The sequence below is a fragment of the Rhinopithecus bieti genome, unplaced genomic scaffold, assembly GCF_001698545.2.
Source record: "Rhinopithecus bieti isolate Rb0 unplaced genomic scaffold, ASM169854v2 scaffold_35538, whole genome shotgun sequence".
Classification (NCBI taxonomy): Eukaryota; Metazoa; Chordata; class Mammalia; order Primates; family Cercopithecidae; genus Rhinopithecus; species Rhinopithecus bieti.
In genome coordinates, this window is record NW_016815913.1 from 908,018 (window position 1) to 932,992 (window position 24,975).

General features: G+C 39.5%; 1 protein-coding gene across 1 annotated transcript in view; it reads right to left on the reverse strand.

Moving 5' to 3' along the window:
* LOC108516582 (uncharacterized) overlaps positions 1 to 20,436 on the reverse strand; it is a 119,798-nt gene extending 99,362 nt beyond the window's left edge. The window contains 5 exon segments of the mRNA XM_017854132.1: positions 4,037 to 4,087; positions 6,083 to 6,123; positions 6,526 to 6,636; positions 18,370 to 18,449; positions 20,213 to 20,436. Coding sequence (XP_017709621.1) covers positions 4,037 to 4,087; positions 6,083 to 6,123; positions 6,526 to 6,636; positions 18,370 to 18,449; positions 20,213 to 20,295 — 366 coding nt within the window. The 5' untranslated portion in view covers positions 20,296 to 20,436.
* Between the last annotated feature and the right edge of the window lie 4,539 nt (positions 20,437 to 24,975).

Here is a 24,975-nt window from a genome sequence, read left to right on the forward strand (position 1 = left end):
TGGGTTGACAGGTGCAGCAAACCACCATGGCACATGTTTACCTATGTAACAAATCTGTACATCCTGCATTTGTACATTTGTACCCCAGAACTTAAACATTAAAATTAAAAAAGAATACACCTTTAATATACATTAAGATGGCTACAAGTCTTTGATGAACGTACCTGGGAACTCTTGGAAGGAGTTTCAGGTAGGCACTAAGTCCCTTTTTGGTGAATGCACATGGAAGAGACTAGAAAATGTACACCCAACTAGCTCAAGGGAAGTAGAGGTTCTGCACTTTTTATTAAGAGTGTTAAATACCGGCCAGGTGAGGTGGCTTACGCCTGTAATGGGAGGTGAGGCAGGCGGATCACCTGAGGTCAGGAGTTCAGCCTGGCCAACATGGCCAAAACCCTATCTCTACTAAAAACACAAAAATTGGCTGGGCGTGGTGGTGGGCGCCTGTAATCCCAGCTACTTGGGAGGATGAGGCAGGAGAATGGCTTGAACCCGTGAGGCAGAGGTTGCAGTGACCCAAGATCATGCCATTGCACTCCAGCCTGGGCAACAGAGTGAGACTCCATCTCAAAAAAAGAGTGTTAAATATCTAATGAATTCTATTATAGTTTTGAGAAGGTACCAGAAGATTCAGAAGCTTCACAACTTATATAACAGCACAGCTTAATAAGTGAAAACAGATTGCACATCTTTGGGCCTTATGCTTATCCCTTCCAAGGTGATTGGGGTTAATTTCACAACAGATTTGTTTTAATAAAATAGTACTTTTCCTTTATCAAGGGAAAATAGGACAGGAACTAACACAGAGCTTACTATGTTAGGCACTATGCTATTTGTTTTATCTATCTCTAATAATCTTCACAGTAACCCTGCATGACAGTTTAATTAACTCAGTTTTGCAGATGAGGAAATTAAGCCTCAGAGAGATGAAACAGCTTCCTCAGTGTCCCATAGTCTGAATTTGAGCCATGATGGTCTGATTCTAAAACCTATGCTTCTAGGTAAAATAGGTTATACTCAGTACATTTTCTCACCCCCACTCTTCCACTACACACCACATCACATTTTCTCCTAACATCCTAGCCTCTAATTGGCATTTCTTTCTTCACTATTGAATAATTTGCCTGAACTCTGGACAACGCATTTTATCCTCTCCTACAGCAGAAGTTTCTAGAACATTCTTTTGCTGAACATTCATAAAGCCATCCCCTTCTTGACTTCTATGATACCATTCTTCCAGTTGTCCCCCTCATCCTTTCTCAGTATTTTGCCTTCTCAATAATATTCCCTAATGTGCCTCCTAACACTTTGTTAGCATTCCCCAAGGTTTTAACCTCAATCATATTTTTCAGACTGCATATATTTTCCCGAGCAATCCCTTGTAGTTCCATGACTTCATGTGACACTTACGATTTGGTGATCTCTATTTTCAGAGAAGCAATTTTCCATAATCTAAAACTATTTTCAGTTGCTTCCAAACCACTATCACCGGTGTAATACACACAAACAAAACTAAACTTACCATTTCCTAACATTCTAACTAGTTGCAATTTCTATTATCCGTTCACTGTAATCCATGAAGTTATTCAAGCCAAAACCCTCAACTGTCATTAAATTCTCTTGCAGTCTCACCCCATATCTAAGTATTCATGAAATCCTCATTCCTAAATAGATCTTTAATCTGTCTTCTATGTTCCATCCCCATATAATACTGCCCAAGCTAAGAAAACCATCTTCCCTTACCTAGACTACAACAAAAGCATCCTAACTGGTTTCTTTTATTCAATTCTAACCCACCCTGAGGAATCCTTTCTTCATGGTGGTTGGGGTGGAGGTGGGAGGATCTTTTCTTCATGGTGGTTGGGGTGGGGGTGGGAGGATATTTCAATCTCTATATAAAATATTTCTGTAGCTTCTTATCACATATAAGAAAATCCACACTCCCTAACATGAATACCAAACCCTTTATTATTTAGCCCCTGCATATATTTCCAGCTTCATCACTCATCATCCCTCTTATTTATTCCAGACATACTGAACTAACTGTAGATCTGGGGTGTCTTTTGATAGACTGACCCAGAAATACTTTATAATAATTTGAAAATGTACCTATCTTATTATTTTAAAATTCTACTTTTATATGTATACTTGAAGCAGTGGTTCTCAAACTTTTTTATTAGAATTACCTGAAGAGTTAATAAAAATATAGAGGTGGCAAGTAGGTTGAAGGACAGGACTTGGCCTTTGTATTTTTATGAAGTGCCCTAGGTGATTCTGTAACCTATCAAAATTTATGGATCACTGCCTTAAAGCAGGGGCGGGCAAACTATAGCCTAAATATAAAATTCAGCTTCTGTCTGTTTTTGTAAACCAAGATTTTTTAGAATACAGCCCACCAAATAGGTATTGTCTATGGCTCCCTTTATACTACAGCAGCAAGGCTGAATAGCTACAACAGAGATCAGAGATCATACGGCTGCAATGCTGAATATATTTACTATTTATCCATCTACAGAAAAGTTTGCTAAGCCTAGAGGAACACTTCGCACTGAAAGACACATATAAGGATATTCACTGCGGCAATGCTTGTCATAGTGAGATTTTGAAAAATTATTGATATACATAAATAAGCTAATAACTATATTAAGGATATACACATATAATGAAATACTATACAACTGATAAAATTTACTAGATCTTTATTAACATGAATGGAATTAAAGAGTAAAAGAATGATATGCACAGTATGATACTTTTAATGCATTTTATACATACAACATGTAGAGAGATATTAAAAAATCAACAGAAATAATATATACCAAATTCATGGTAGTCCTTGCCTATGAAAAGGAAGCAAAAACAAGACAGAGAGGGGAATAAAAGAGATCTCAACTCTATAAATTGTTTTCATTAAAAAATTTAAAATCAAAAAGAGACACAGATCTGAAGATTTATAAATACTAGAATATGGAGTTGTTCGCCATAATATATTCTGTGGGTTTTGTTTAACTCAAAATTAAAACCAGAAACAACCTAGAACACCAAGTTATAGGGAAAAGTAATTGAACATTCGCATTCCAACACAATGGAACATAATATAGCCTTGAAAAATGCACACGAAGAGAATATAACATAAGAAATAATTGACTTAATTATCCTGATTAGCATAGGATTCAAAATTGTCCATGCAGTAAGGTTATAATTATATTTTAAACAATAAAACTAGTTGTAATCCTTTTCACTTTGTTTGTTGGCTGACTTATTCATTTGCTTGTTCTTTTAAATCAATATGTATGCATACAAAATTACTAAAACAGAACAACACTGTCAACAGTGGATATGTTTGATTTTATAATATTCTTTTTCTTTGCCTTTTATTTTCCAAATAATATCGACTGAATACATATTGAATGAATATGTATGAATGAATTGAATACATAAAATGAAATGCCTTCACTTTAAATGACTTTGTGTGTGGCAGATACAGCCAACTGTACGCTCACAATCCACTCTTCTCTTCTTCCTGTATATTCAGTAAAACACTACATTTCCCAGCCTGTCACACACACGAAGGTGGCCATATGATACAGTTCTAACTCCCAATGAAATGTCAAGGGGAGCAGCATCTTAGAAAGCTCTTTGAAGGGGAGTAGACCTGACTGGCTTTCACCTTGGCCATTTCTCCTTCACCTACTTCTTTTTTTGAATGATAACATGAAGCAGCTGAGAAGGTGAAGCAGCCATCTTTAAACACGAGGACAAAAGCCACTCACAACAGATGGCAGAGTAGAAACGTAGGGGAAGCCTGGATTCCTGAAGGCATTATACAGCCACTGCACCACCCCTGGACTGCAAACCTCATACTTTCTGTTACATGAGGAAAAAAAAGAAAAGAGAAAAAAAAAAAACTTTACTTGTTTAAACCTTTCTCTTTATTCTGCCAAATGCGACCTTTAATTGATACATCATGCTAAAATAAAATTTTAACAAATTACCCCACTGAAAGACACTTACAAGATAATATAATCTACCTTACCTTCAGAGGAGAAAAGTGAACCTCAAGAAAAAAAAGGTTGGCGGCATCAACCTAATATCAGAACAAAGACTAAAGCTTCACTCTCACGTATGTGAATAATTTTTTCCAAAATATTAAAATCACACTGAACTTTACATTTCAAAATGGCTGAAACAGGCGGGGTGTGGTGACTCACACCTGTAATTTTGGGAGGTGAGGCGGGTGGATTGTTTGAGCTCAGGAGCTTGAGACCAGCCTGGGACACATGGTGAAACCTCATCTCTACTAAAAATACAATAATTAGCTAGGCATGGAGGCATGAACCTGTAGTCTCAGCTATTCAGGAGGCTGAGGTAAGAGGATTGCTTGAGCTCAGCAGGCAAAGGCTGTAGTGAGCTGAGATTGAACCACTACACTCCAGCCTGGGTGACAAAGTGAGACCCTCCCTCAAAAAAAAAATGCTGAATGGTAAATTTTACATTATGTATATTTACCACAATAAAAAAGAGATAAAGTTATATTAAAATAAAGTCCACTTTAATGATATAGTTTGAAGATAATATTTTATATATTTTTGTCAAATAACATATGAAATAATTACACATATACTAGTCAACAACAAGTGCCCATCCTTTTGCTACCCGTAAGCAAATCTGCAGTTTGAAGTTACTCAAAATTAGTATTCAAACAAACACATCAATTTCATAAGTATGTCTGTACAGATTACTCCTAAACACTAAACAATCCACAACAAGGATAAAGAATCGGGAAATTTACAGATGGTGTTTGAATTCATACCCTATCCCACAAAAACAACTAATTTAAGCCCTTTTGCCTAATTGTCAATTTAACAGGAAGCCAAAAATAGGTCTGCATTACACAATTATATGTCTAAATTTCACAAATATTATTCTTTATATCAAAGAATAAGACTTAGTATATCTTTTGTCCTTAGCTAAGAGGGTCTCTTGACTGGATATAGGGTTGTTGGATCCCAGTGCTTTTTGCTTAGCATTTGGACACTCCTATCGCTGACTCCTTGGCTAGATTTCTAATGTCTGCTGCTCAGACATACCCCTCTTGGATTCATGAGTACCAAACACTCATGAAAGCACCTCTCCAGAGAATAGAGAGGACCAGTTCTATTTATACTGAACATTCATTCTCTTTCCTTTTTGCTTAGTCTGTGGTCTCACTCTTCGTTGTGTTAATATTTCTTCAGTCCTTTACTGTGGAGAAATATAATTCTCTGTCTCTGGATCTAAATTATTAAACCTCTTAGAGAACCACATTTTCTTCAAAAATAACACAAATACATCAAGGAAAATAAATGTAGTTTTACCAACATGAATATGTTCCAGAGTCTCAGGTAGTAGTTAGAAAACCAAATAAATGCTCCTTAGATATGCCCTAAGGTATTTTACCAAGTCATACCAGCATTTGTTGCTACTCTCCACGAAGGTGGTGACACCCACTCTCGTGAGCTAGGACTGAGCCTCAGTTATCAAGAAGCAGGTAGCCAGAATATTTTATATCCAGTAGCTACTAATAAAATTCTACCTGCAATTAAGAAAAAGCACTAAGCTTGACACAGCTCTAGCAACAATTTCTAAATGCCACAAGAGGGCGATATAACTCTATGACAGCACACGGGAAAACATACAATTTTTCGAATTAAAAAAGAAAAATTCCTGACTTTACAAGATATGGAAATAAAGGCATGTCTGGGTTGAAAATAACAAGTGTGCAAAAACACATTTCTCCTTGATCCATTCTTAGCAAAAACACAGTATTTGTCTATATCTTTCTCTCTAAAGGTTGGCAGTGATTCAAAAAGCAATATCCATACATGCTCTGCTCTTCAGGACGCCTGTGAATATAGCTGACAACTTAGTGCTCCACCTATAGCTACTTGAAAATTATTTGTTGTTACTTCAAACAGGTCCCCTGAAAAAAATAGTGTATTTGGACCTTGCCCTAGTCTTCAAACTTCAGTTTGAAATACGTCTGAAAAAAATAGACATAATTTCCTTCAATTATTCTGTGTTTAATCATATTTCTACTCACCACTGGCATTCGTTCATAGACACGAATAGAAGATAGTCTATCTACAATAAATCAAATATGAGCACTTAATGTGTTATCAGTTTTTTTTTTTTTTTTTTTTTTTTTTTTTTTTGAGGCAGAGTCTCACTCTGGCTCGCCGGGGCTGGAGTGCAGTGGCCGGGATCTCAGCCTCACTGCAAGCTCCGCCTCCCGGGTTACGCCATTCTCCTGCCTCAGCCTCCTAGTAGCTGGGACCACAGGCGCCCGCCACTCGCCCGGGGCTAGTTTTTGTATTTTTAGTAGAGACGGGTTTCACCGTGTTAAGCCAGGATGGTCTCATCTCCTGACCTCGTGGATCCGCCGCTCGGCCTCCCAAAGTGCTGGGATTACAGGCTTGGAGCCACCGCGCCGGCCATATCAGTTTTAATTCAAATGATAAAACGTACATATGATTGGTTTTGTACCTGAAGAGTTTCCACGGATTTTTTCCATCCTCTCCTTGAGATAAACAATTTGCTTTTCTAGTTGATCATTTAATTCAAGTTGTGTCTCATAATGGGTTTTCCATTCATTACCTGAGTAAAAATGGGGAAACAATCAAGAAAACCCCAACACCTCTCATTTATTTATTAAAATAACATGAAGAGCTTGATCTTACTCTATTACTACATTTTACTTTATTGGCAATACAGATCAACTAGAAGGAAATAATTATTAAGTCTGTATTTCTGTTAGTAAGATTTTCTAGATTGCAAGAATTAGACCCACACTCAGGCTACCACACAGCCAAACCTTATTACAACTACTACAATTCCTCTTCTTCCCTACTTCCCACCCCCTTTTTTCTTTTACTTCTTGTGCATCCTTACAATGAATTCAATTAGAGGGAATATCAGGACATGTTTCTTTCCTTGGAACTTGAAATACCCATATATATATAATATTCATATATTTCATATATATATCCATAAATATATATGAATATTTCAAGTTCCAAGGAAACTTGATATATTTATATGTTTTATATATACTTATATGTATATAAAATATCCTCAACATTACTAACCTATCCAATGTCATGTTCATTTTTTTCCTTTGAAAGCAATTCTGAAGTCTGCTTAATAACTATCACTTATGTGTCTGCTGTGTGTAAAGTACACACTGCTTTACATACATTAACTAATTTAATCCTCATTTTAGAAATGTAGTTACCTATTTTACAAAGATGAGGAAACCAAGGTTCAAAGATGTCAAATAATATTCTTAAGATGACAGAGCTAATAAATAAGGGAAAAACCGGGTTTTAAATCCAGTTTTATCTGCCTTTGAAATCAAATCCTCTTAACTGCTAAGCTGAAGGAACAATGTACATTTAGCTATCTTCTCATGCATTTTCTCTTAACCTTAAGCATTTTCTTTCACTAAACCCCTTTAGCTATTAAAGTCAAAGCATTTTCTTATGCCTAGGGAAAAGAAGAATACAGCCTAAAATTAAAAGGTCTTTGTTCAGATTCAAAGCCCAAAGCTAACTTTTTCTAGTCTTTAAAGTCAGGCTTTGTAGAGGGCAAAAAAATGGCTTCTTGTTCAACTTTAAATGCTCTTCACATGTTTGAAATAACTGCTGCTACATAACAGTTGGTGGAGGAGTTAAGGAGAAAGAGTATTAGCACATACTACTACCAACCTCCTCAGCCCAGACACAGGTCTCCCTTACACCCTCATCTTTATGCAAATACGGCCTACCAAAGGGGCTGGAACACCCTCCCATACTGAAACTGAAAGTCATTAACCCAAAAGCTTTGGAAAGGAACAAGAAGAAAGGAGAAGCCCTGAAAGACTAAACAGTTACCCAAAAGACACAGTAGAGCCCAGCTGCATGGAATCATCTTTGTAACTTGCTACCTAAAGTCTCCCTCTGTCATGCTATCCCCTTTCCTACCATGGGAATGGATGCTTCAGACCAAGATGAGAATGGTTACCGAAAAATTAAAAACGCAATTTATTTTTGGCACATCTGAGTACAGTTTATAAATTCTGACACCATTTTATTTTAAAATATTATTGACTTTAAGTCAATCATCAAATATAGACAAGTCAGCCAGGCATGGTGGCTCACACCTATAATCCCACCATTTTGGGAGGCTGAGGCCAGCAGATCACTTGAGGTCAGGAGTTCAAGACCAGCCTGGTCAATGTGGTGAAACCCCGTCTCTACTAAAGAATACAAAAATTAGCCGGGCCTGGTGGCAGGCGCCTATAATCCCAGCTACTCAGGAGGCTGAGGCAGGAGAATTGCTTGAACCTGGGAGGCGGAGGTTGCAGTGAGCTGAGATCGCGCCACTCACTGCACTCTAGCCTGGGTGACATAGCGAGTCTGCATCTCAAAAAAATAAAAATTTTTCTCAGAAAAAAATAAGATAGCTAGACTGACCTTTTAGTATACAATTGTAACCAAATGCAATCTGGCTGCTCGCCACTTACAGAGTCCAATTAATAAGAGCAAGGTCTGGTGGAAAGTGACTTTACTAACCCCAACATCAACATGGGACAACACAAAAGACCCAACATAGACACCAAAACAAGACACACAGACCTTGTAACCAGCACAACTCCTGCATGCCTCCCATATTGTTTCCCTTTGTAAGCCCCCTGCCTTTTCCCTAGAAATTGGACATGGTTATTTTGGATGGGAATCTGGCCACTTATCCATTATTAGTTTTGGTCAATGAAGTCACTTCCTCTCTATCAGACCTCGTTCTTGTTAATTGAACTATGCAATCAGCACTTACAATTGCTGGTTACAATTTTAGCGTCCCGTATGGTGAGTGCTGTATGCTCCAGGGCCTGAGCCCGCCAGTCTGGTTTCTGTCAGACGGGGCATAGGGCCACCTGTGAGTACTAGTTGCTGACAGCTAGCTGACCCATGGCTAGGATATTAGGGAATTTCCCAGCAGTTGCCAAGAATCTTTTGTCTTAGGGATCTTCTCTTTTCTTCCTGCTATGGTGTCTGCTTACCTTCAATGCTTCGCTGGTGCAAAGTGACCTCTGGAGAAGTTGACAAACTTTGGAACCAGGTACATTAGTCAGAGTGTACCCAACCACCCTCTGCCTCTTTTGGGGTGTTGCTGGGGCTCTGCCTTATTTAGACTTGGCTGCCAGTGACACTATATGAGCATTTTATGCATTGGTTTTGTTTGTATTTGCTGTAACCTTGGGCCTTTGCTCAGTTCTGACTCAGTTGCCTGGGGGGAGCCATTTGAAACTGAAATGAGGGATGTGGGAGTCTACACAGCCCCTTAACCAGGGATTTGTTTGGAGGCACACCACCTGTTTGTCCATGTGAGATCTTTGTGCACCCTGATCTCTCTCTCTCTTTCCCCTTTTTTCCAACTTCATCATCCTGATTATCTCAGAAGCCATCTACAGCCCTACTCTTCTCAGCCAAAACCTCCCTTAGCTCCCTCTGGCTCGAAACAGTTTACCTTGACTGGTGACTTGAGGAAATGGGAGGGATTCATCCCACACCCTCCCGGTCTGGGGTGCTGAGGCTCTCCCTAAGAGGAGATAAACAAGAGAGGTAGGGGTACTGTGCAGTGGCTGGAAGGCTCATAAGCCTCCCTTCCTTCTTTTTTCTTTCCTCTTCCTGCCCACAAAACCTGACCTCCTTTCTCCTCTCCATTCCTTTCTTCTTATCTTTTCCTGTTCAAACCAGGAAACCAGTACTGAAGAGGAAAAACAACTTTCAACATCCTGGCCCGATTTTGTCATCCTCTTTGGGACTCCAGCTGATTACATATGGTACATTTTTGTGTACATTTTAAACCGACAGGCAAATTACAGCAAGAAAAATTTAGAGCTCAAATAGTTAACCTGAAGCTATAGAGTTAAGTGGAGTCTTCTAAAGCTATCTTCCTCTCTTTTCTGCCTGCTTTAAATCTGCTGTTACTAAGCTGCTGGTGCTAAGACTCATTTATGGTCTAACTAGAATGTAAACACTGGAAAGTTGTTTGAAACTGAAAACAAAAAAACAAGGGTAAAAGGGGTTTTAAAAAAATTGCCATAAAGACTGTTTTACCCAAAATTTTGGTTCACAGATTTCCTTGGATTACCTATTAGGGCAAATGAAGTTTGGCCATATGAACAGGTTTCAATTTTGTCAGAAAAAGAACTTGGAGCCAGCTAACTTTTATGTTTGTGAGTTTGTAATGCTGTCTCATGGCTAGCGTTCCAAGGTAAAAGCTATTGGTTATTTCTTTGTGCATATATGTATTCATGTTTAGATATATTTATGTAATGTTCACGTATTATGTTCTGTATTGTGTCTAGCATGCTATCAAATTGGCTTATAAGTAAACGAGTACTCAAAAATTAAATCCAAATGCTTTTCAAGTGCATGTGAATCTTTAATAAAACTGTTTTAAAATTATTGATAAAATAGAAATGTCTTCAGAATTGTCCACATACGTTTTACCTAAGTGGTTTTATATTTGTATCAGTGTGTATACTAAACTGTCAAGGGTTGACATAAAGGTTCTAAGACTTTACACTTAGCCAAAAACAGAATAATCTTTGTGTATTTTTTTTGACAAATAAGATTAACTTAAGATTGTTAGTTCAATGAAACAGCTAAATCTTCTGAGTCATCAGCAAATACATTTAATTTTAAGGTTCTTAATTAGGTGCTCACTGTTTACTGTTCAGATTTTAAAAATGGTTAATAGGGAAATTATTGTTATTATTATTGAGACAGAGTCTTGCTCTGTTGCCCAGGCTGGAGTGCAGTGGCACAATCTTGGCTTACTGCAAGCTCCGCCTCCTGGGTTCACACCATTCTCCTGCCTCAGCCTCTCGAGTAGCTGGGACTATAGGCGCCGAACACCACGCCCAGCTAATTTTTTTGTATGTTTTTTAGTAGAGACGGGGTTTCACCGTGTTAGCCACCAGGATAGTCTCGATCTCCTGACCTCATGATCTGCTCACCTGGGCCTCCCAAAGGGCTGGGATTACAGGCATGAGCCACTGTGCTCGGCCCAGTAATAACTTTAAATAATGATTAGTTTTGTGTAGTATCTCAATTTTCAGAAGTAATCTAGATAAACTATTAAAAAATGGAAAGAGTGAATACATGTAAATGAGATAAATGCTTGTAAGTGGACTTTTTATGTAATTTTAAATCTTAAAATTGTTTTGAATTAAATAATAGATGCTCCAATCCAATTGATAATAATTAGATTTCTGGGACACTTCCAATTAAGAAAAGATTATGATGTGGGAAAACATATTTCTAAAACTGTAGAATGGTGAGAATTGGTTTCATCCAGAAAATCTAACATGGCCGATAAACAGTTCCAGGATTTCTTGCTCTCCCTAAGTTTTCACTAAAATTTAAGGTTACAAGTAAATAAGAAATTCATAATATACTTAGATCATCCTGTAGTTGATGTTTCATTTTTTAAAAAGAGTAATTTAAGTAATTCAAAGGTTATTTAAAAGTTATTTCTAAAAGAAGATAACCAAAAGAATCAGTGAGAGGGGAGATATAAGAGAAAGTTGTATGGGATACAAAATAAAAGGTTATAAAACAAGCAAATAACTTTACATGAGAACAGATTCTTATAATATCAACGATTCCTTGTCACTACAAATACCCATGTCTGGTTATTCACGAAAACAGAAAATTTTCAGACAATCAGAAAGGTCCCTAAGCATGTAATAAATGGTGCCCTATGTCAGCTTATGATAAGGCTTCATAAAAGAAAATCACAAAAGTTATTTTATGTCAGTTAAGTTGGCTACAATTAAAAGGGAATTAATTTTAATAGTCTTTCTAAGATTGATCCCCTATCCTACAACAAGGTTTTCTTAAGGTATTACTTTTCTCTTAATAAAATTACAAGAGATTTTAAAATTTTAGAGCCTGTTTCTTTTAAAACTTCTCAGAATCGTATCTCAGAAGTTCAACTATTGCTGTCTCACTGCTTTCAGTTTTTCCTCCCCCTGAGAAGGCCTGAGATGAGCGCTCTCTCCTTCAGCTTTTAAATTAGCTTCTGTAACTTTTTTCCTCTGGTTCCATTGTTGTGGCCTGATGATAAAATGTTTTATCTTAAAGGTCTAGAAAAGCAATATTTTCCTCCAGTATAATTTGAACCTGTACTCTTGGCTTTCTTGATAGGTTTAAATTTTTCAATGTAATCAAGAAATTTCTCATGCAGTTACTAAGAACTATGTATTCCTCTGCTATACTCATAACCCTGAACACATTCTTCCTGTGTCTGATTAAATTCAAGTACATTTTTCATCAGGTTTAACTTCCAGGTTGTCTAAATAGCCTTCCTATAAGGAGAAGTAGTCACACTGCAGGATTTTCTTTGCCTTTCTGGTAACTGGCATAAGAAACAATATTTTACTTTTTATCAAAATAATTCATATGTTGTCTTTATTAGATTTTAATTGCTTAGAAAACTGCGACCTAAAAGGCTGAAAGTTGTTACATGCATGTAACCTTCTGTATTGCCTTTAAGTCTTTCAATGATCATTTTGGTTAAATTAGTAACGATTGGTTTACAGTGACCTGTGAATCTGTTTTAATCAAATGTTTTGAGCCCTTTAACATTTTTGAGAAACATCTTCAAAATTGAAACCAAAATTAAGTCTCTGGCTTATTGCTGGTGTTTATCAAAGCTATAAAAGTTAATTGCTGCAAGGTTATAGAATCTTTTCACAGCTTCCAGTCAAGTCATGGACTCTAGTGTCACCACCTCCAGCCCCTTAAAAAGGTCCTTATCAGCTGCTATTAACTAATCCTTGTGCTATGAAGTTACAGGGCTTTGATTCCTGGGTACACATATCTCATCTAAAGAAGGCACTGACTCCTGCCGGTATCTGACAGCAAATCTAAGTTAACCAAAGCCCCATCTTTAGATCTGGGAAAAGATGACAATCATAGTAAACTACCTTCATGAGACACAGGGACACACCTGTACAACAGAACAATCAAGATTCACTTAATAATTTTGCCTCTATCTAAAATAATATAATTTATTCTTTGCCTTGATACTAAATAATTTAAATGTTTAGCTACCTATAAGTTTCCTTTCCTGTAATTGTCAGAACTAGGCAGGGCTTATAACCTTTTTGTGTGAAACATTGCTAATACTTCACATTTATTTTTACCTCCAGAATTTGAAACTATTCAATCCCTCCAGGCCCAGGGGCTATCGCAGAAGTGTGTCATTGTAAGGGCCAGATTTTGAGGGATAAAATTAATTAAGACCCTCCAAATCAAGGACACACAGATGCCTAAACAGCTGAACAAAATGCTTGTGTTTTGTATAGCTAATTGCTACAAGTCAAGATTACAGTATCTCAATGCAGAAAATTTAGATAACTTTATAACCTTATTTTTTGGCTTTTGGTTTTTGGCTCTTATGTTACCTAAAAGGGGTTTTAAAGATTACTGAATACCTGCTCACCTCCACTCCTATCTAGCCTAAAACGTTTAATTGGATGGAAGTCTTTGACTCTAAGTTCTTGGCAATAGGAGTCCCACTGAGAAGCATGATGGACCAGGGGCAAGTAGTCACACCACCCCAGAACTTAAGCTAATAAAAGCTTAGCTATGGATACTGCCTCTGCATACCTTGAACACAAAAGGGGGAATATAAACTAAAAAAAGAAAAATCCTAAGTCCCCCCAACAGAGGGAACGTATCCACCTCTAGGCCAAAGGGAATCTCAAAGAAACCTGAAAAACTAGTTCAGGCCATTATGAGAAGTGGAGGGTTGGACAGGCCACACTATACCTTCCCCCACTTTGGAGTTTAGGCACAAATGACCAGCATTAACATTAAAATAGAGATCACCTAAGACTGACACGACAGACTCTTTGTAGCAATAAGATACACACTGTTACCTGTTTCACTTACTAACAAAGACTCTCAGAAGCTCAGCAAACAAGTGTTAATGCTGCAAAGCTTTCCCAAATTCATTTTATTCTGGAGTTTCCTGTATGATATCTCTTATGTTAAATAAGTAAGAATTTGGACTGAACTGTTATTCCCTTATAGTTACAGTCTTCTGTTATCTCTTCATATAGGTCCTCATATTTCTTATCAGGAATATTGCCAGATCTTTTATGGTTTGGGTTGGAGTTGTGGGTGGGATCATTTAAAAACCCTATTTTTCTAACTGGTTATTGCTGGCATTTGTTTTTTAAAATAAACATTTATTTCATTATTGTATCCAACCATTTTCTAGTTCTTTATTAACATGCTAATCTTTATAATAATTGTATCACTTCCTCTCTAACAGCTATAACTCTTATTTCTATATCATATTGTGTTGCTTAATTGGAACTTTTAAAACTATATTGCATTTTAATAATGGCAGCAGGCAGCTTTGGTATTTTTTCCCCCAAGAATGGAAATGCCTCTATTTCATTGTTAAGTATTACGCTAGTTTGAGATAAATAGAAGCATTCTTTTCCTTGTTTTGAAATAAGAAAAACAAATGGAATTTTATTTTAAAAATTTTAGCATTTACTGAGGTGATTTTAAAAAAATATATTGGATCTATTAATATATTACCCACTAGCCAAAGCTATTTGGGCATAGAAACCAGCCTATAAAAGACTCAACAGAGAAATCCAGGATGAAGATGTAAACTTGTGTGTTGTCAATAAGTCTCTCTTTTTTTTTTTTTTTTTTGAATGGAGTCTCGTTCTTGTCATCCAGGCTGGAGTGCAATGGCGCAATCTTCACTCACTGCAACCTCCAACTCCCAGTTCAAGTGATTCTCCTGCCTCAGCCTCCAGAGTAGCTGGGATTACAGGCACCCACCACCACACCTGGCTAATTTTTCTTTTGTTATATTTAGTAGAGACATGGTTTCACCAAGTTGGCCGGGCTGGTCTTGAACTCCTGACCTCAGGTGATCCGCTGCCCTTGGCCTCCCAAAGTGCTGGGATTACAGGTGTGAGCTGCCGCGCCCGGCCTCCATTTTTCAATCTATAAAATGGAGGTAATGATACTATTTTCTTTTCTTTTTTTTTTTTTTTGAGACGGAGTCTCGCTCTGTCACCTGGGCTGGAGTGCAGTGGCCAGATCTCAGCTCACTGCAAACTCCGCTTCCCGGGTTCACGCCATTCTCCTGCCTCAGCCTCCCGAGTAGCTGGGACTACAGGCGCCAGCCACCTCGCCCGGCTAGCTTTTGTATTTTTTAGTAGAGACGGGGTTTCACTGTGTTAGCCAGGATGGTCTCGAACTCCTGACTTCGTGATCCGCCCGTCTCGGCCTCCCAAAGTGCTGGGATTACAGGCTTGAGCCAATGCGCCCGGCCAATGATACTATTTTCAAAGGGTAGTTGTGAGGTTTCAATTTTTTTAAAAAACGTACTTAAAGCTCTACACAAATACTAATTCTTCTCACTTAAAAAAAAAAAAGTCACCTGAACATTTCTTTACCATTTTCTCATTACTAAACTTCGTTGTAAAATTCAAATTAAAACATAAAACCACATTTTCTACCTATAGTTTCCTACAAACCCTAAAAGGCTTCAAGAGGTGACTGAGAATATAAAGATCTTTAGAGTTGGCTGTGTTTACCGTTTACCTAGAAATTAATCCAGTGACAAGCAAGATCAAACAATAAGCAGATAAGAAAGTAGAAATAAAAACTACTCTTTCAAAGGCTTTTGCTATAAATGGGGCAGGGACAGGGGATGCTAGCTGAAGGGGAAAAGTGGGACCAAAAGAAGCCTATCATTTGTTGTTTAGATAAAATAAATTCAGCATGTTGGTCTGCTGTTGGGAATGATCCAGTAGAGCAGGGAAAACAGTGTAGGGAAGAGAGGGCCATCACTAGAGTGATATCCTTGACTAGGTAAGAGTAGGTAGGATCTACTGCACAAAGGGAGGAGATAACCTGAGACAAGAATAAGGACAGACAATTCATAAAACAAGAGGGAAGAGGATGTGCAAGGGTGCAGGTAGATGGGTAGCTCTGTTGGTAGAAACATGCAGAAGTCCTCTTCTGATAGCTTCTCTTTTTTCTTTGAAAGAGGAGGGTAAGCTCATTACCTTACAGTGTGATTGAATAGAGAGGTGGTAGAGGTTTGAGAAGAAAGCAGAAAGGGTGAAAAAATTATCTGAACAGTGAATGTACCCATATTTGTCGTATGTGCACCTTTTTCCAATAATAAATTCATTTTAAAACACCTTTAATATCGCCCCACTGCCTTCAGGATAAATGTAAATTCATTAGCATCATGCAATCTTCTTGATTCATCTCCTTCGTAAACTTTAATCTCATCTTTTACCGCATTCTCATTATGACCTATGTTCCACTTTTATCAGTTACTTAGCATATTCCCCAAATGGCTTTATGTTTAATGCTCCTGTGGCAGACTGTATTTTCCAAAGATGACTGCAATAATGTATCCCATCCCATGTGCTGCTCTGTAATGTGACCTTAAAGCAGTCTACCTCTCCAGTCCCTTGAATCTGTGTCTATTATGACCAATAGAATACAGTGGATATACACCTGTGCCAGTTCTGGGAGTAGCCCTTGATTGGCCTGGCGGTCTCTACTTATGTCTTTTGGAATGCTTGCTCTTGGGATACATCCTAACCTAACCACCATGCTGTGGAAGAAAACGGTACAAGAGGCATTTCTGACAGGCAGCCCTAGCTGGGCTTCCAGTCAAAAGCCAGTGTCAGATGTTAGCCAAGTGAATGAGTCATCACGGAATGACCAGTTCACTTGAATCTTCAGTATACCTGACTGCAACCGAACAAGAGACCCCAGTCAAGAACCATCAGGTGAACCAACCCAGTTAATCCCCAGAATTATAAGAGAAAGTTTGTTGCTTTAAGCTCCTAAATTATAGGGTGGTTTGCTATGTAGCAACAGACAAGCAGAACTGTTTTGAGTGTGCTGTGATAATGGCAGTTGTATTATCATTTACTGAAGGCATGGTAAATAGATGATCTAGGATCAAGTCATGGCTCAGCCACTCCCTGGCTATATGACCTTAGAAGTTATTTGAATTCCTGAATCTCATTCTTCCACAAATGGGAATAATAGTAACTACCTCACCTGACACAGTCCCTGGCTTTAAAGGAGTAAATGTTTCTGTCCTTCACCTTAGGCCTTACTTTTGGCCCATGGAGGAAAGAACTTTCTGTATCATTCTGACCTTTTCTCTTTACACCCACATACTAGCTCCTTCTTTTGAGAACTGGTACAACTTGTTGAGCCACATTTTACTAGTGGGCATAGTTACTGCATGTGTACCTGTAGGCATGCCTTCTGTTTTTTCCTGTAACTGGGTACATGAAGAAGGTCCAGCTACCCTGCCAATGAAAGTATTTGACAAGTACACTTAGAGCCTGCCCCCAGAGACTCAATTATATCTAAGATATAGATATGGAGATAGAGGAAGCTACTTCAGCCTCGGGACAAAGCAGTATTCTGCAACCAAGCTTTAACAAAGCATTGGGTACTTATAGAAAGTGGCATTTTATTTCCCATATGGCCACTAATCCTTTTTGTTCATGGCTCCCCAGTTGAGGAAGAGTATAAATGCCCACCCTGATAACCCTAATAAACTCCTCCTGTTCTTTAGCATTCAGTTCAAGCACTGCCTGTTCTGGAAAGCCTGTCTTTATTACCTCACCCAAATTCTGTTAGGTTTCTCTTCCCTGCGTTTTCATTTATCCTTACATAGAACTCATATGACTTTTCATATCCATATTCTGGTTTGATACTTTCTCCCAATAGTCAATGAACCTCTTTAGAACAGGGAAAACAAAAGTCTTCCATTTAAAGTGTTTACATATGGCAGGGTCATATCTTGCATACATTACAAATTTTAAGGATATATGAGTGTGTATGTACACAACATCCTCCACACCAAACAACAGGCTTCCAACAACAACAGCCAAAACCTAGATACAGATTTTAAACATATCCCAAATCTAGAAGTTAGGATACAAAGAGTGTAACTTGAGGTAAATAGAAAACTGGTGATATTTATTTAATAAAGAAATAATATATTGATGTCATGTAACAAAGGTTTTGCTAATTAATGAACATTTTGAACTTGAAAGGTAGAAAAATAATTAAATAGTAATTTTGATATTCTGAAGTATCAGTTTTAAAGCCTCTATCACAAACTATTATTAATGTGGCCAAAAAGCAATACTGAAACCTTGGTACTATTAAATATATGGAATTTAATGCACTATAGATATCCTGGTAAAATGAACAATAATTATACAGGAGTCACAAATGTAAGTATTTACTTATATACCTTCATTGTCAGTATTGAGTTTGGCTTCCAGTTCTGTAATCTTGTGTCTTAGTTCAAATATTGAGAGTTGCACTGCATCCCTGTTATTTAAAATGTTTTGTTGATTATAATTCAATTAAAAATAACATCAGAAAAATAATACATAGTAACCCACTACTACTTCTGGAACAATTTACTATGACATATCATTTACTGAAGTACTGGTTAAGAAACAAGACTCAGGTAAAGGAAGGCTTCCAATTAGTCAGTTCTAGGACTCAAATACGCACTAAAGCTCAAAGACCCCCAGGCAACCACTGGAAATCCTTTATTTATTTATTTATTTATTTATTTATTTATTTATGAGACAAAGTCTGGCTCTGTCGCCCAGGCTGGAGTGCAGTGGTGCAATCTCGGCTCACTGTAACCTCCGCCTCCCGGGTTCAAGCAATTCTCCTGCCTCAGCCCCCTGAGTAGCTGGGATTACAGGCATGCGCCACCAAGCCTGGCTAATTTTTTTCGTATTTTTAATAAAGACGAGGTTTCACCATACTGACCAGACTGGTCTCGAACTCCTGATCTTGTGATCCGCCCAGCCTCGGCCTCTCAAAGTGCTGGGATTACAGGCATGAGCCAGCATGCCCCGCCCTCGGAAATCCTTTAACTTAAATATCATCCCAAAGAAGTTAGCTATCTGGTTTTTCAGAACCAAGCAAATTAGGCACTGTACATTATTACAGAAAGGCATACTTAGGGCAATACATAACAGCTGACAAACTGAAACAAAGGGAAAAAAAGAAACACTAATTTAAAAGGTTAGCTACTTAGGACATCAGTAAATAGAACATTATCATATGACAGGACCATTTATTCAATAAATAGTTTTGAATGCTATTATGTTCAAGGCATTGTATTAAACACGGAAGAATTCAGTGAACAGTGAACAGAAAAATAGCAATAGCGGCAGCAAAGTTCCACTGGATGCATATTATAAGCCAATGCTAAGTCCTTTATAGTGCATTTCATTCCAACCTGGGAACAACTGCAGGAGTATGATGATGACTATTTGTATACCCGTCTTAGAGTGGAGAAAACTGAAGAGTAAAGAGGTTAATTAACTTGTCTAAGATTGCATAATTACTGAGTGACAGATGGGGTTTGCATTCATTCAGGACTCTCCTCAAGTACTTGCTCTTATTCTTTACTTCCTCAGAATACACAGAACCTGTCCTCAGAATGCGTGTAGTTTGGTAGCAAGACAAGAAACACACAAGCAATTAAAAAACTGTGATTGGAGCTACAATAGAGGAAAACCCAGAACGCTATCTAGGCACAAAGGAGAGTCCAATTCTCACGGGACTTGTGGATGGAGTTGGGAGTATGTCCAAAAAATAAGTTTCAAAATTTAACACGAAGTACGAATACTGTTTTAAAAGCATAAAGGAGGAGTAACAGTTTTACTAAATGTCATTTTATGAAGTTCCCCCTAAAGGGATGAAAAAAAAACACGCATAACTAAATAAAATCTTTGGAATTTTAAACAAAAAACCTGGATTTATGGAGACATCAAAACCAAACACAACTTTTGGCATTACAGTATATAGGCAAAATACACGCCATATGATTGGATCCTAAGGGCAGAACATCCTACCTCGAAAGCTGCCTACTTACAATACCAAAGGCTTAGTCAAAGAGGCACATGAATCTTTCGCATGGAACACTTGGGCAGGTAGACCGAAGTGCCCAGGGGTTAATCAAGGGGCCGGTCTCCCAGCATCCTCAGCGGCTTCGGCCCTGAGACGCCGCAGGTGAAGGCTCGGGGGGGCGTGGACCAGACTCCACACCGCGCCGCCCCCCGACTCACTTCTTGCGGACTTCTTCCAGCAACTGCTGTTTCAGGCGGTTGGTGCTCACACCGTCGAAATTGTAGCTTCTCTCTTCCTCCATAGTGTCAGGCTAGAGACCTCCCGTGTCTTTCCCCTCAGCACACCTTAGAACACAAGACATTAAAGGCCACCCAGAAGCGAGCAAGGAGAGTATGGCACGAGGCGTGGCACCCGAACCGCCTCCCGGTGCCACCTCCCGCGCGTGCCTGCAGACGCACGTGGTGACGTCATAAAGCGATGCCCGCAGGCGGCAGGGGGCGGGGCGAGGGCAGCCGGGGAGACTGGAAGAGAAACCTGCCCTGTCCGGTGGAGCGACCCTGGAGAACAGCTCGAGGGACACTCCTTGCTCAAGACACTGGGGTTACATTGCCCCGACCACACAGAGGAGTGTCAGGAGGCTGAGAATATTCCTCACCTTTTTCTTCCTTCCTGCTGGTTGCTTTCCTAAACATAGACGTGCGTGGCAAAGTCGGCTTCACTCTTAGCCCTTGTTAGGAAAATGCTGGATCCAAGAGTAGCTGCGCCCTTCTTTGCTTCAGTTGAACAAGCACCAGAATCGCTGATTTGGCAGTGTTGGAGCGAGAGGAACTGGCCTTAAAAAGGTACCTCCTGAACTCGGGAAGACCGCTAACCCTCCAGATTATTGTTTTGCATCTGTGTGCTGTTGATGAACATACCTCAGAGCTGCTCACTGCAACTTGAAATTTCATTATATATATATATATATTGTCATGCGCCTCCATGTGAAGAGACCACCAAACAGGCTTTGTGTGAGCAACATGGCTGTTTATTTCACCTGGATGCAGGCGGGCTCAGTCCGAAAAAGGAGTCAGTCAAGGGAGAGAAGGGTGGGGCCGTTTTATAGGATTTGGGATAGGTCAACGAAAATTACAAAGGGGGGTTGTTCTCTGGCGGGCAGGAGTGGGAGTCACAAGGTGCTCAGTGGGGAGCTTTTGAGCCAAGATGAGTCAGGAAAAGGAATTTCATAAGATAATGTCATCGCTTAAGGCAATGACCGGCCATTTTCACTTCTTTTGTGGTGGAATGTCATCAGTTAAGTCGGGGCAGGGCATTTTCCCTTCTTTTGTGATTCTTCAGTTACTTCAGACCATCTGGGCTTATACGTGCAAGTCACAGGCGTATATGTGCAGGTCACAGGGGATGCGCTGGCTTGGTTTGGGCTCAGAGGCCTGACATATATATATATATATTTTTTGAGACGGAGTCTCGCTCTGTCTCCCAGGCTGGAGTTCAGTGACACGATCTCGGCTCACTGCGAGCTCCACCTCCCAAGTTCACGCCATTCTCCTGCCTCAGCCTCCCGAGTAGCTGGGACTACAGGCACCTGCCACTACGCCCGGCTAATTTTTTGTGTTTTCAGTAGAGACGGGGTTTCACCGAGTTAGCCAGGATGGTCTCGATCTCCTGACCTTGTGATCTGCCCGCCTCGGCCTCCCAAAGTGCTGGGATTACAGGCGCGAGCCACCGCGCCCGGCCTCATATTTTTAATCACAAAGTTTACCTCCTACCCTTGATACATCTGTGTTTCCTTGACAAAAAGAGACAAACTCTGTAAAATATTTGAAGAGATTTATTCTAAGCCAAATGAGTGACCAATGGCTGGTGACAGCTCTCAGGAGATCCTAAGAACACGTGCCCAAGGTGGTCAGGGTACAGCTTAGTTTTATACATTTTAGGGAGACGTGGGATATCAATCAAATACATGTTAAGATATACACTGGTTCCATCCAGAAAGGCAGGGCAATTGGAAGGGATGGGGGACAGGGGGCGGCTTCCAGGTCACAGCTAGATTCAAAGATTTCCTGATTGGCAATTGGTTGAAAAGTTATTTACTAAAGACTTAGGAATGTCTTTAGAAAATAAAGGGGTTGTGGAGACCAAGGTTTTAGTGAGAATGGGATAATTGATTGGTGTGGAAAACACAATTTGGTGTCAGACGTGTTGTGAATACATAAATAGTTTTCCAATTGAGTTTCTGGATGAGATTAACATTTCAATTGGGAGACTGAGTATAGTACATTGTCTTCTCCAATGTGGGTGGGCCTCAGCCAATCGACTGAAGACGGAATAGAAAAGGCTGACCTCCCAGGAGTAACAGGGAGCTCCTACAGCCAAACAGCTTGAGTTGGAACACTTTCCCAGCCTTGGCAACACTTTTCCAGCCTTGGCAACACTTTTCCAGCCTTGGGCTCAGACTGGAACTACACATCAGTTTGCATGCCTCTCCACCTTGTCAACTGCAGATCCTGAGACTTCTCAGCCTTCATAATTGTATGGGCAAATTCCTTATAATAAATCTTTTATACACACACTCCCTATTAGTTCTGTTTTTGTGAATTACCCTAATATAGGAGGTATGCTTATCAAAATTTTGTCTAGCTCTAAGTCTGAAAGGGCAACTCACAACCAAGTAAACAGAATAGAATGAAGTGAAAAGGACTAGATTATGTTGACAAATCCAAATGTACAGAGGATTTCTTTTTTGAGATGGAGTCTCACTCTGTCTCCCAGGCTGGAGTGCAATGGCACAATCTCAGCTTACTGCAACCTCCGCCTCCCATGTTAAAGCGATTCTCCTGCCTCAGCCTCCCAAAGTAGCTGGGACTACAGGCACGCACCACCATGCCCAGCTAAATTTTTTTGTGTATTTTTTAGTAGAGACAGGGGTTTCACCATATTGCGCAGGCTGGTCTTGAACTCCTGACCTCGTGATCCACCCACTTCTGCCTCCCAAGGTGCTGGGATTACAGGCGTGAGCCACTGCACCCGGCCGGGGATTTCTTAAAAAGATCTGTTAGCAGAATCTCACTGGGAAATTAAGAGCAAAGGCAAGCAGAAAACAGGTTTGTCAACAACTGCAGAAACCATATATTTGTGTTTCTGGCAGAAATAAAGCAACTGAATTTACCTCCTGCCTGAAACAACTAAAAACTAAGAGGAACAAAAAAAGAAACAATGGTTTTCAAGACATTGAACATCAGGCAATAAGGGACAATGATCTCTTGATGAGACACAAATGAGGCAAGCTCCCAAATTGGCCTGGGCCTGCCAGGGTACAAAGCAGAAAGGGAGAAAACAGGCAGAGGCTGGTGGTTGCCCTAAGTTGAGGAAACGGAGTTTCTCTAAGAGCCTAGGGAGAACAAGGCAGCTAGACTTTGCAGGGCAGATATTGGAGGGAAGAGCTGCGCACGGTGTTCCCAGACCAAACTGAGGGTTGAGCTGCTATTTCTTGTGACCCAGTAACAAGATGTAGATGAACCGGGGAGGAAGAGTTTTTATTTCTGGAACCAGTTACAGGGAGAAGGCCTGGAAATTATCACCAGACCAACTCAAAATTACAACATTTTCCAGAGCTTATAATACCTTCTAAGCTATATGTCTATGTGTAAGTGTGCATTCATCTAAAGACATAAGTGGTTAACTTCTTATAATCTACAACTAAGGTCTTGAGTCCTGAAGACCTTCCTCTGCAGCCTCAGTAAATTCACTTAATCTAAATGGGTCCAGGTGCTAGGGTGATTACCCTTGTCTCCCGCTAAATCAGGGAGGTTTAGTGATTCCTTCAGACCCTCAATAAACTTGTTTAATCCTAAATGGGTCCAGCTAAGAATTCCTTCTTTTTTTTTGTCATGCTTTAAGGCCCAGTGAAGGCCTGGGCAAAATTCTTGGTGGGCTTTTGTTACATTCCAGCCTTTGTATAAGGGCCTTGGCTGTTTTATCTTTTAGCATTTAACTTAGCCACTCACTCAGTACTGAAACAGTTGTTATGGAGGCCTGTGTTGAGACCTGGCCTGCCACAGGGTACAGTCTGCAGCAGAGTCCTGATGAATGCACACACATGGTGGGGCAAGTCCTCAGGCTGGGGAAAGAACCATCACAAAGGATTAGTGGAGAAATCCTTACAGTTTACAGAGGTAGGAATAATACCTGCTACCACCCACCAGAATGGAAAACCTCTGAATTCACAGGGCATCAGGTACACAGAGGATTTTGCTTTAGGAGTGGAAAAAAACACTAGCCCTAACAAGTTTAAAAGAAAGATCCAAAAGTATCCAACTGGTTCTAAGTAACTTAATCCCCTCCCAAGACAAAGTTCAAGAATATTTATAGGAACACAAAACATCCAGTACCCAATAAGGTAAAATTCACAATGTCCAACAATATCTTTGGTCTCGTTATGTTGCCCAGGCTGGTCTAGAACTCCTGGACTCGAGAGATCCACCCAACCTCAGCTGCCGTTGGGATTACAGGTGTGCGCCTCCGCACCCAATGTAACATTGTTTTCTTCAGGTATGTTAGAACTCACCTGTAAGTCCATCTGGGGCTGATGTTTCTTTGTGGGAAGATTTTAAACTCCTTATGGAACTATCAGCCAAAATACCCTTAAAGAATTTGGTCTAGGGAATTGAGCCTCTTGCCCTAACAATCAGTAGGACTTACTAATTTATAATGATGACAGTGTGGGACTGGCCCAGGAAAAAAAGAAATGACAGATGGAACAAACATCTCTGAGCCCAGAAACACTCATACTTGATATATAGAGAAAGACCTGTGGGAAATTACTGAAGAAAAGAACTATTCAATAAACGGGGGTTAAATAACTGATTATCCACGGGGTGGGGGAGGAGGGGAGGAATTAGATACCTTACATGTTGCACACATACACACAATTCTCAGTACACACCTAAACAGGAAAAGCAACATTGTCAACAGTGACAAC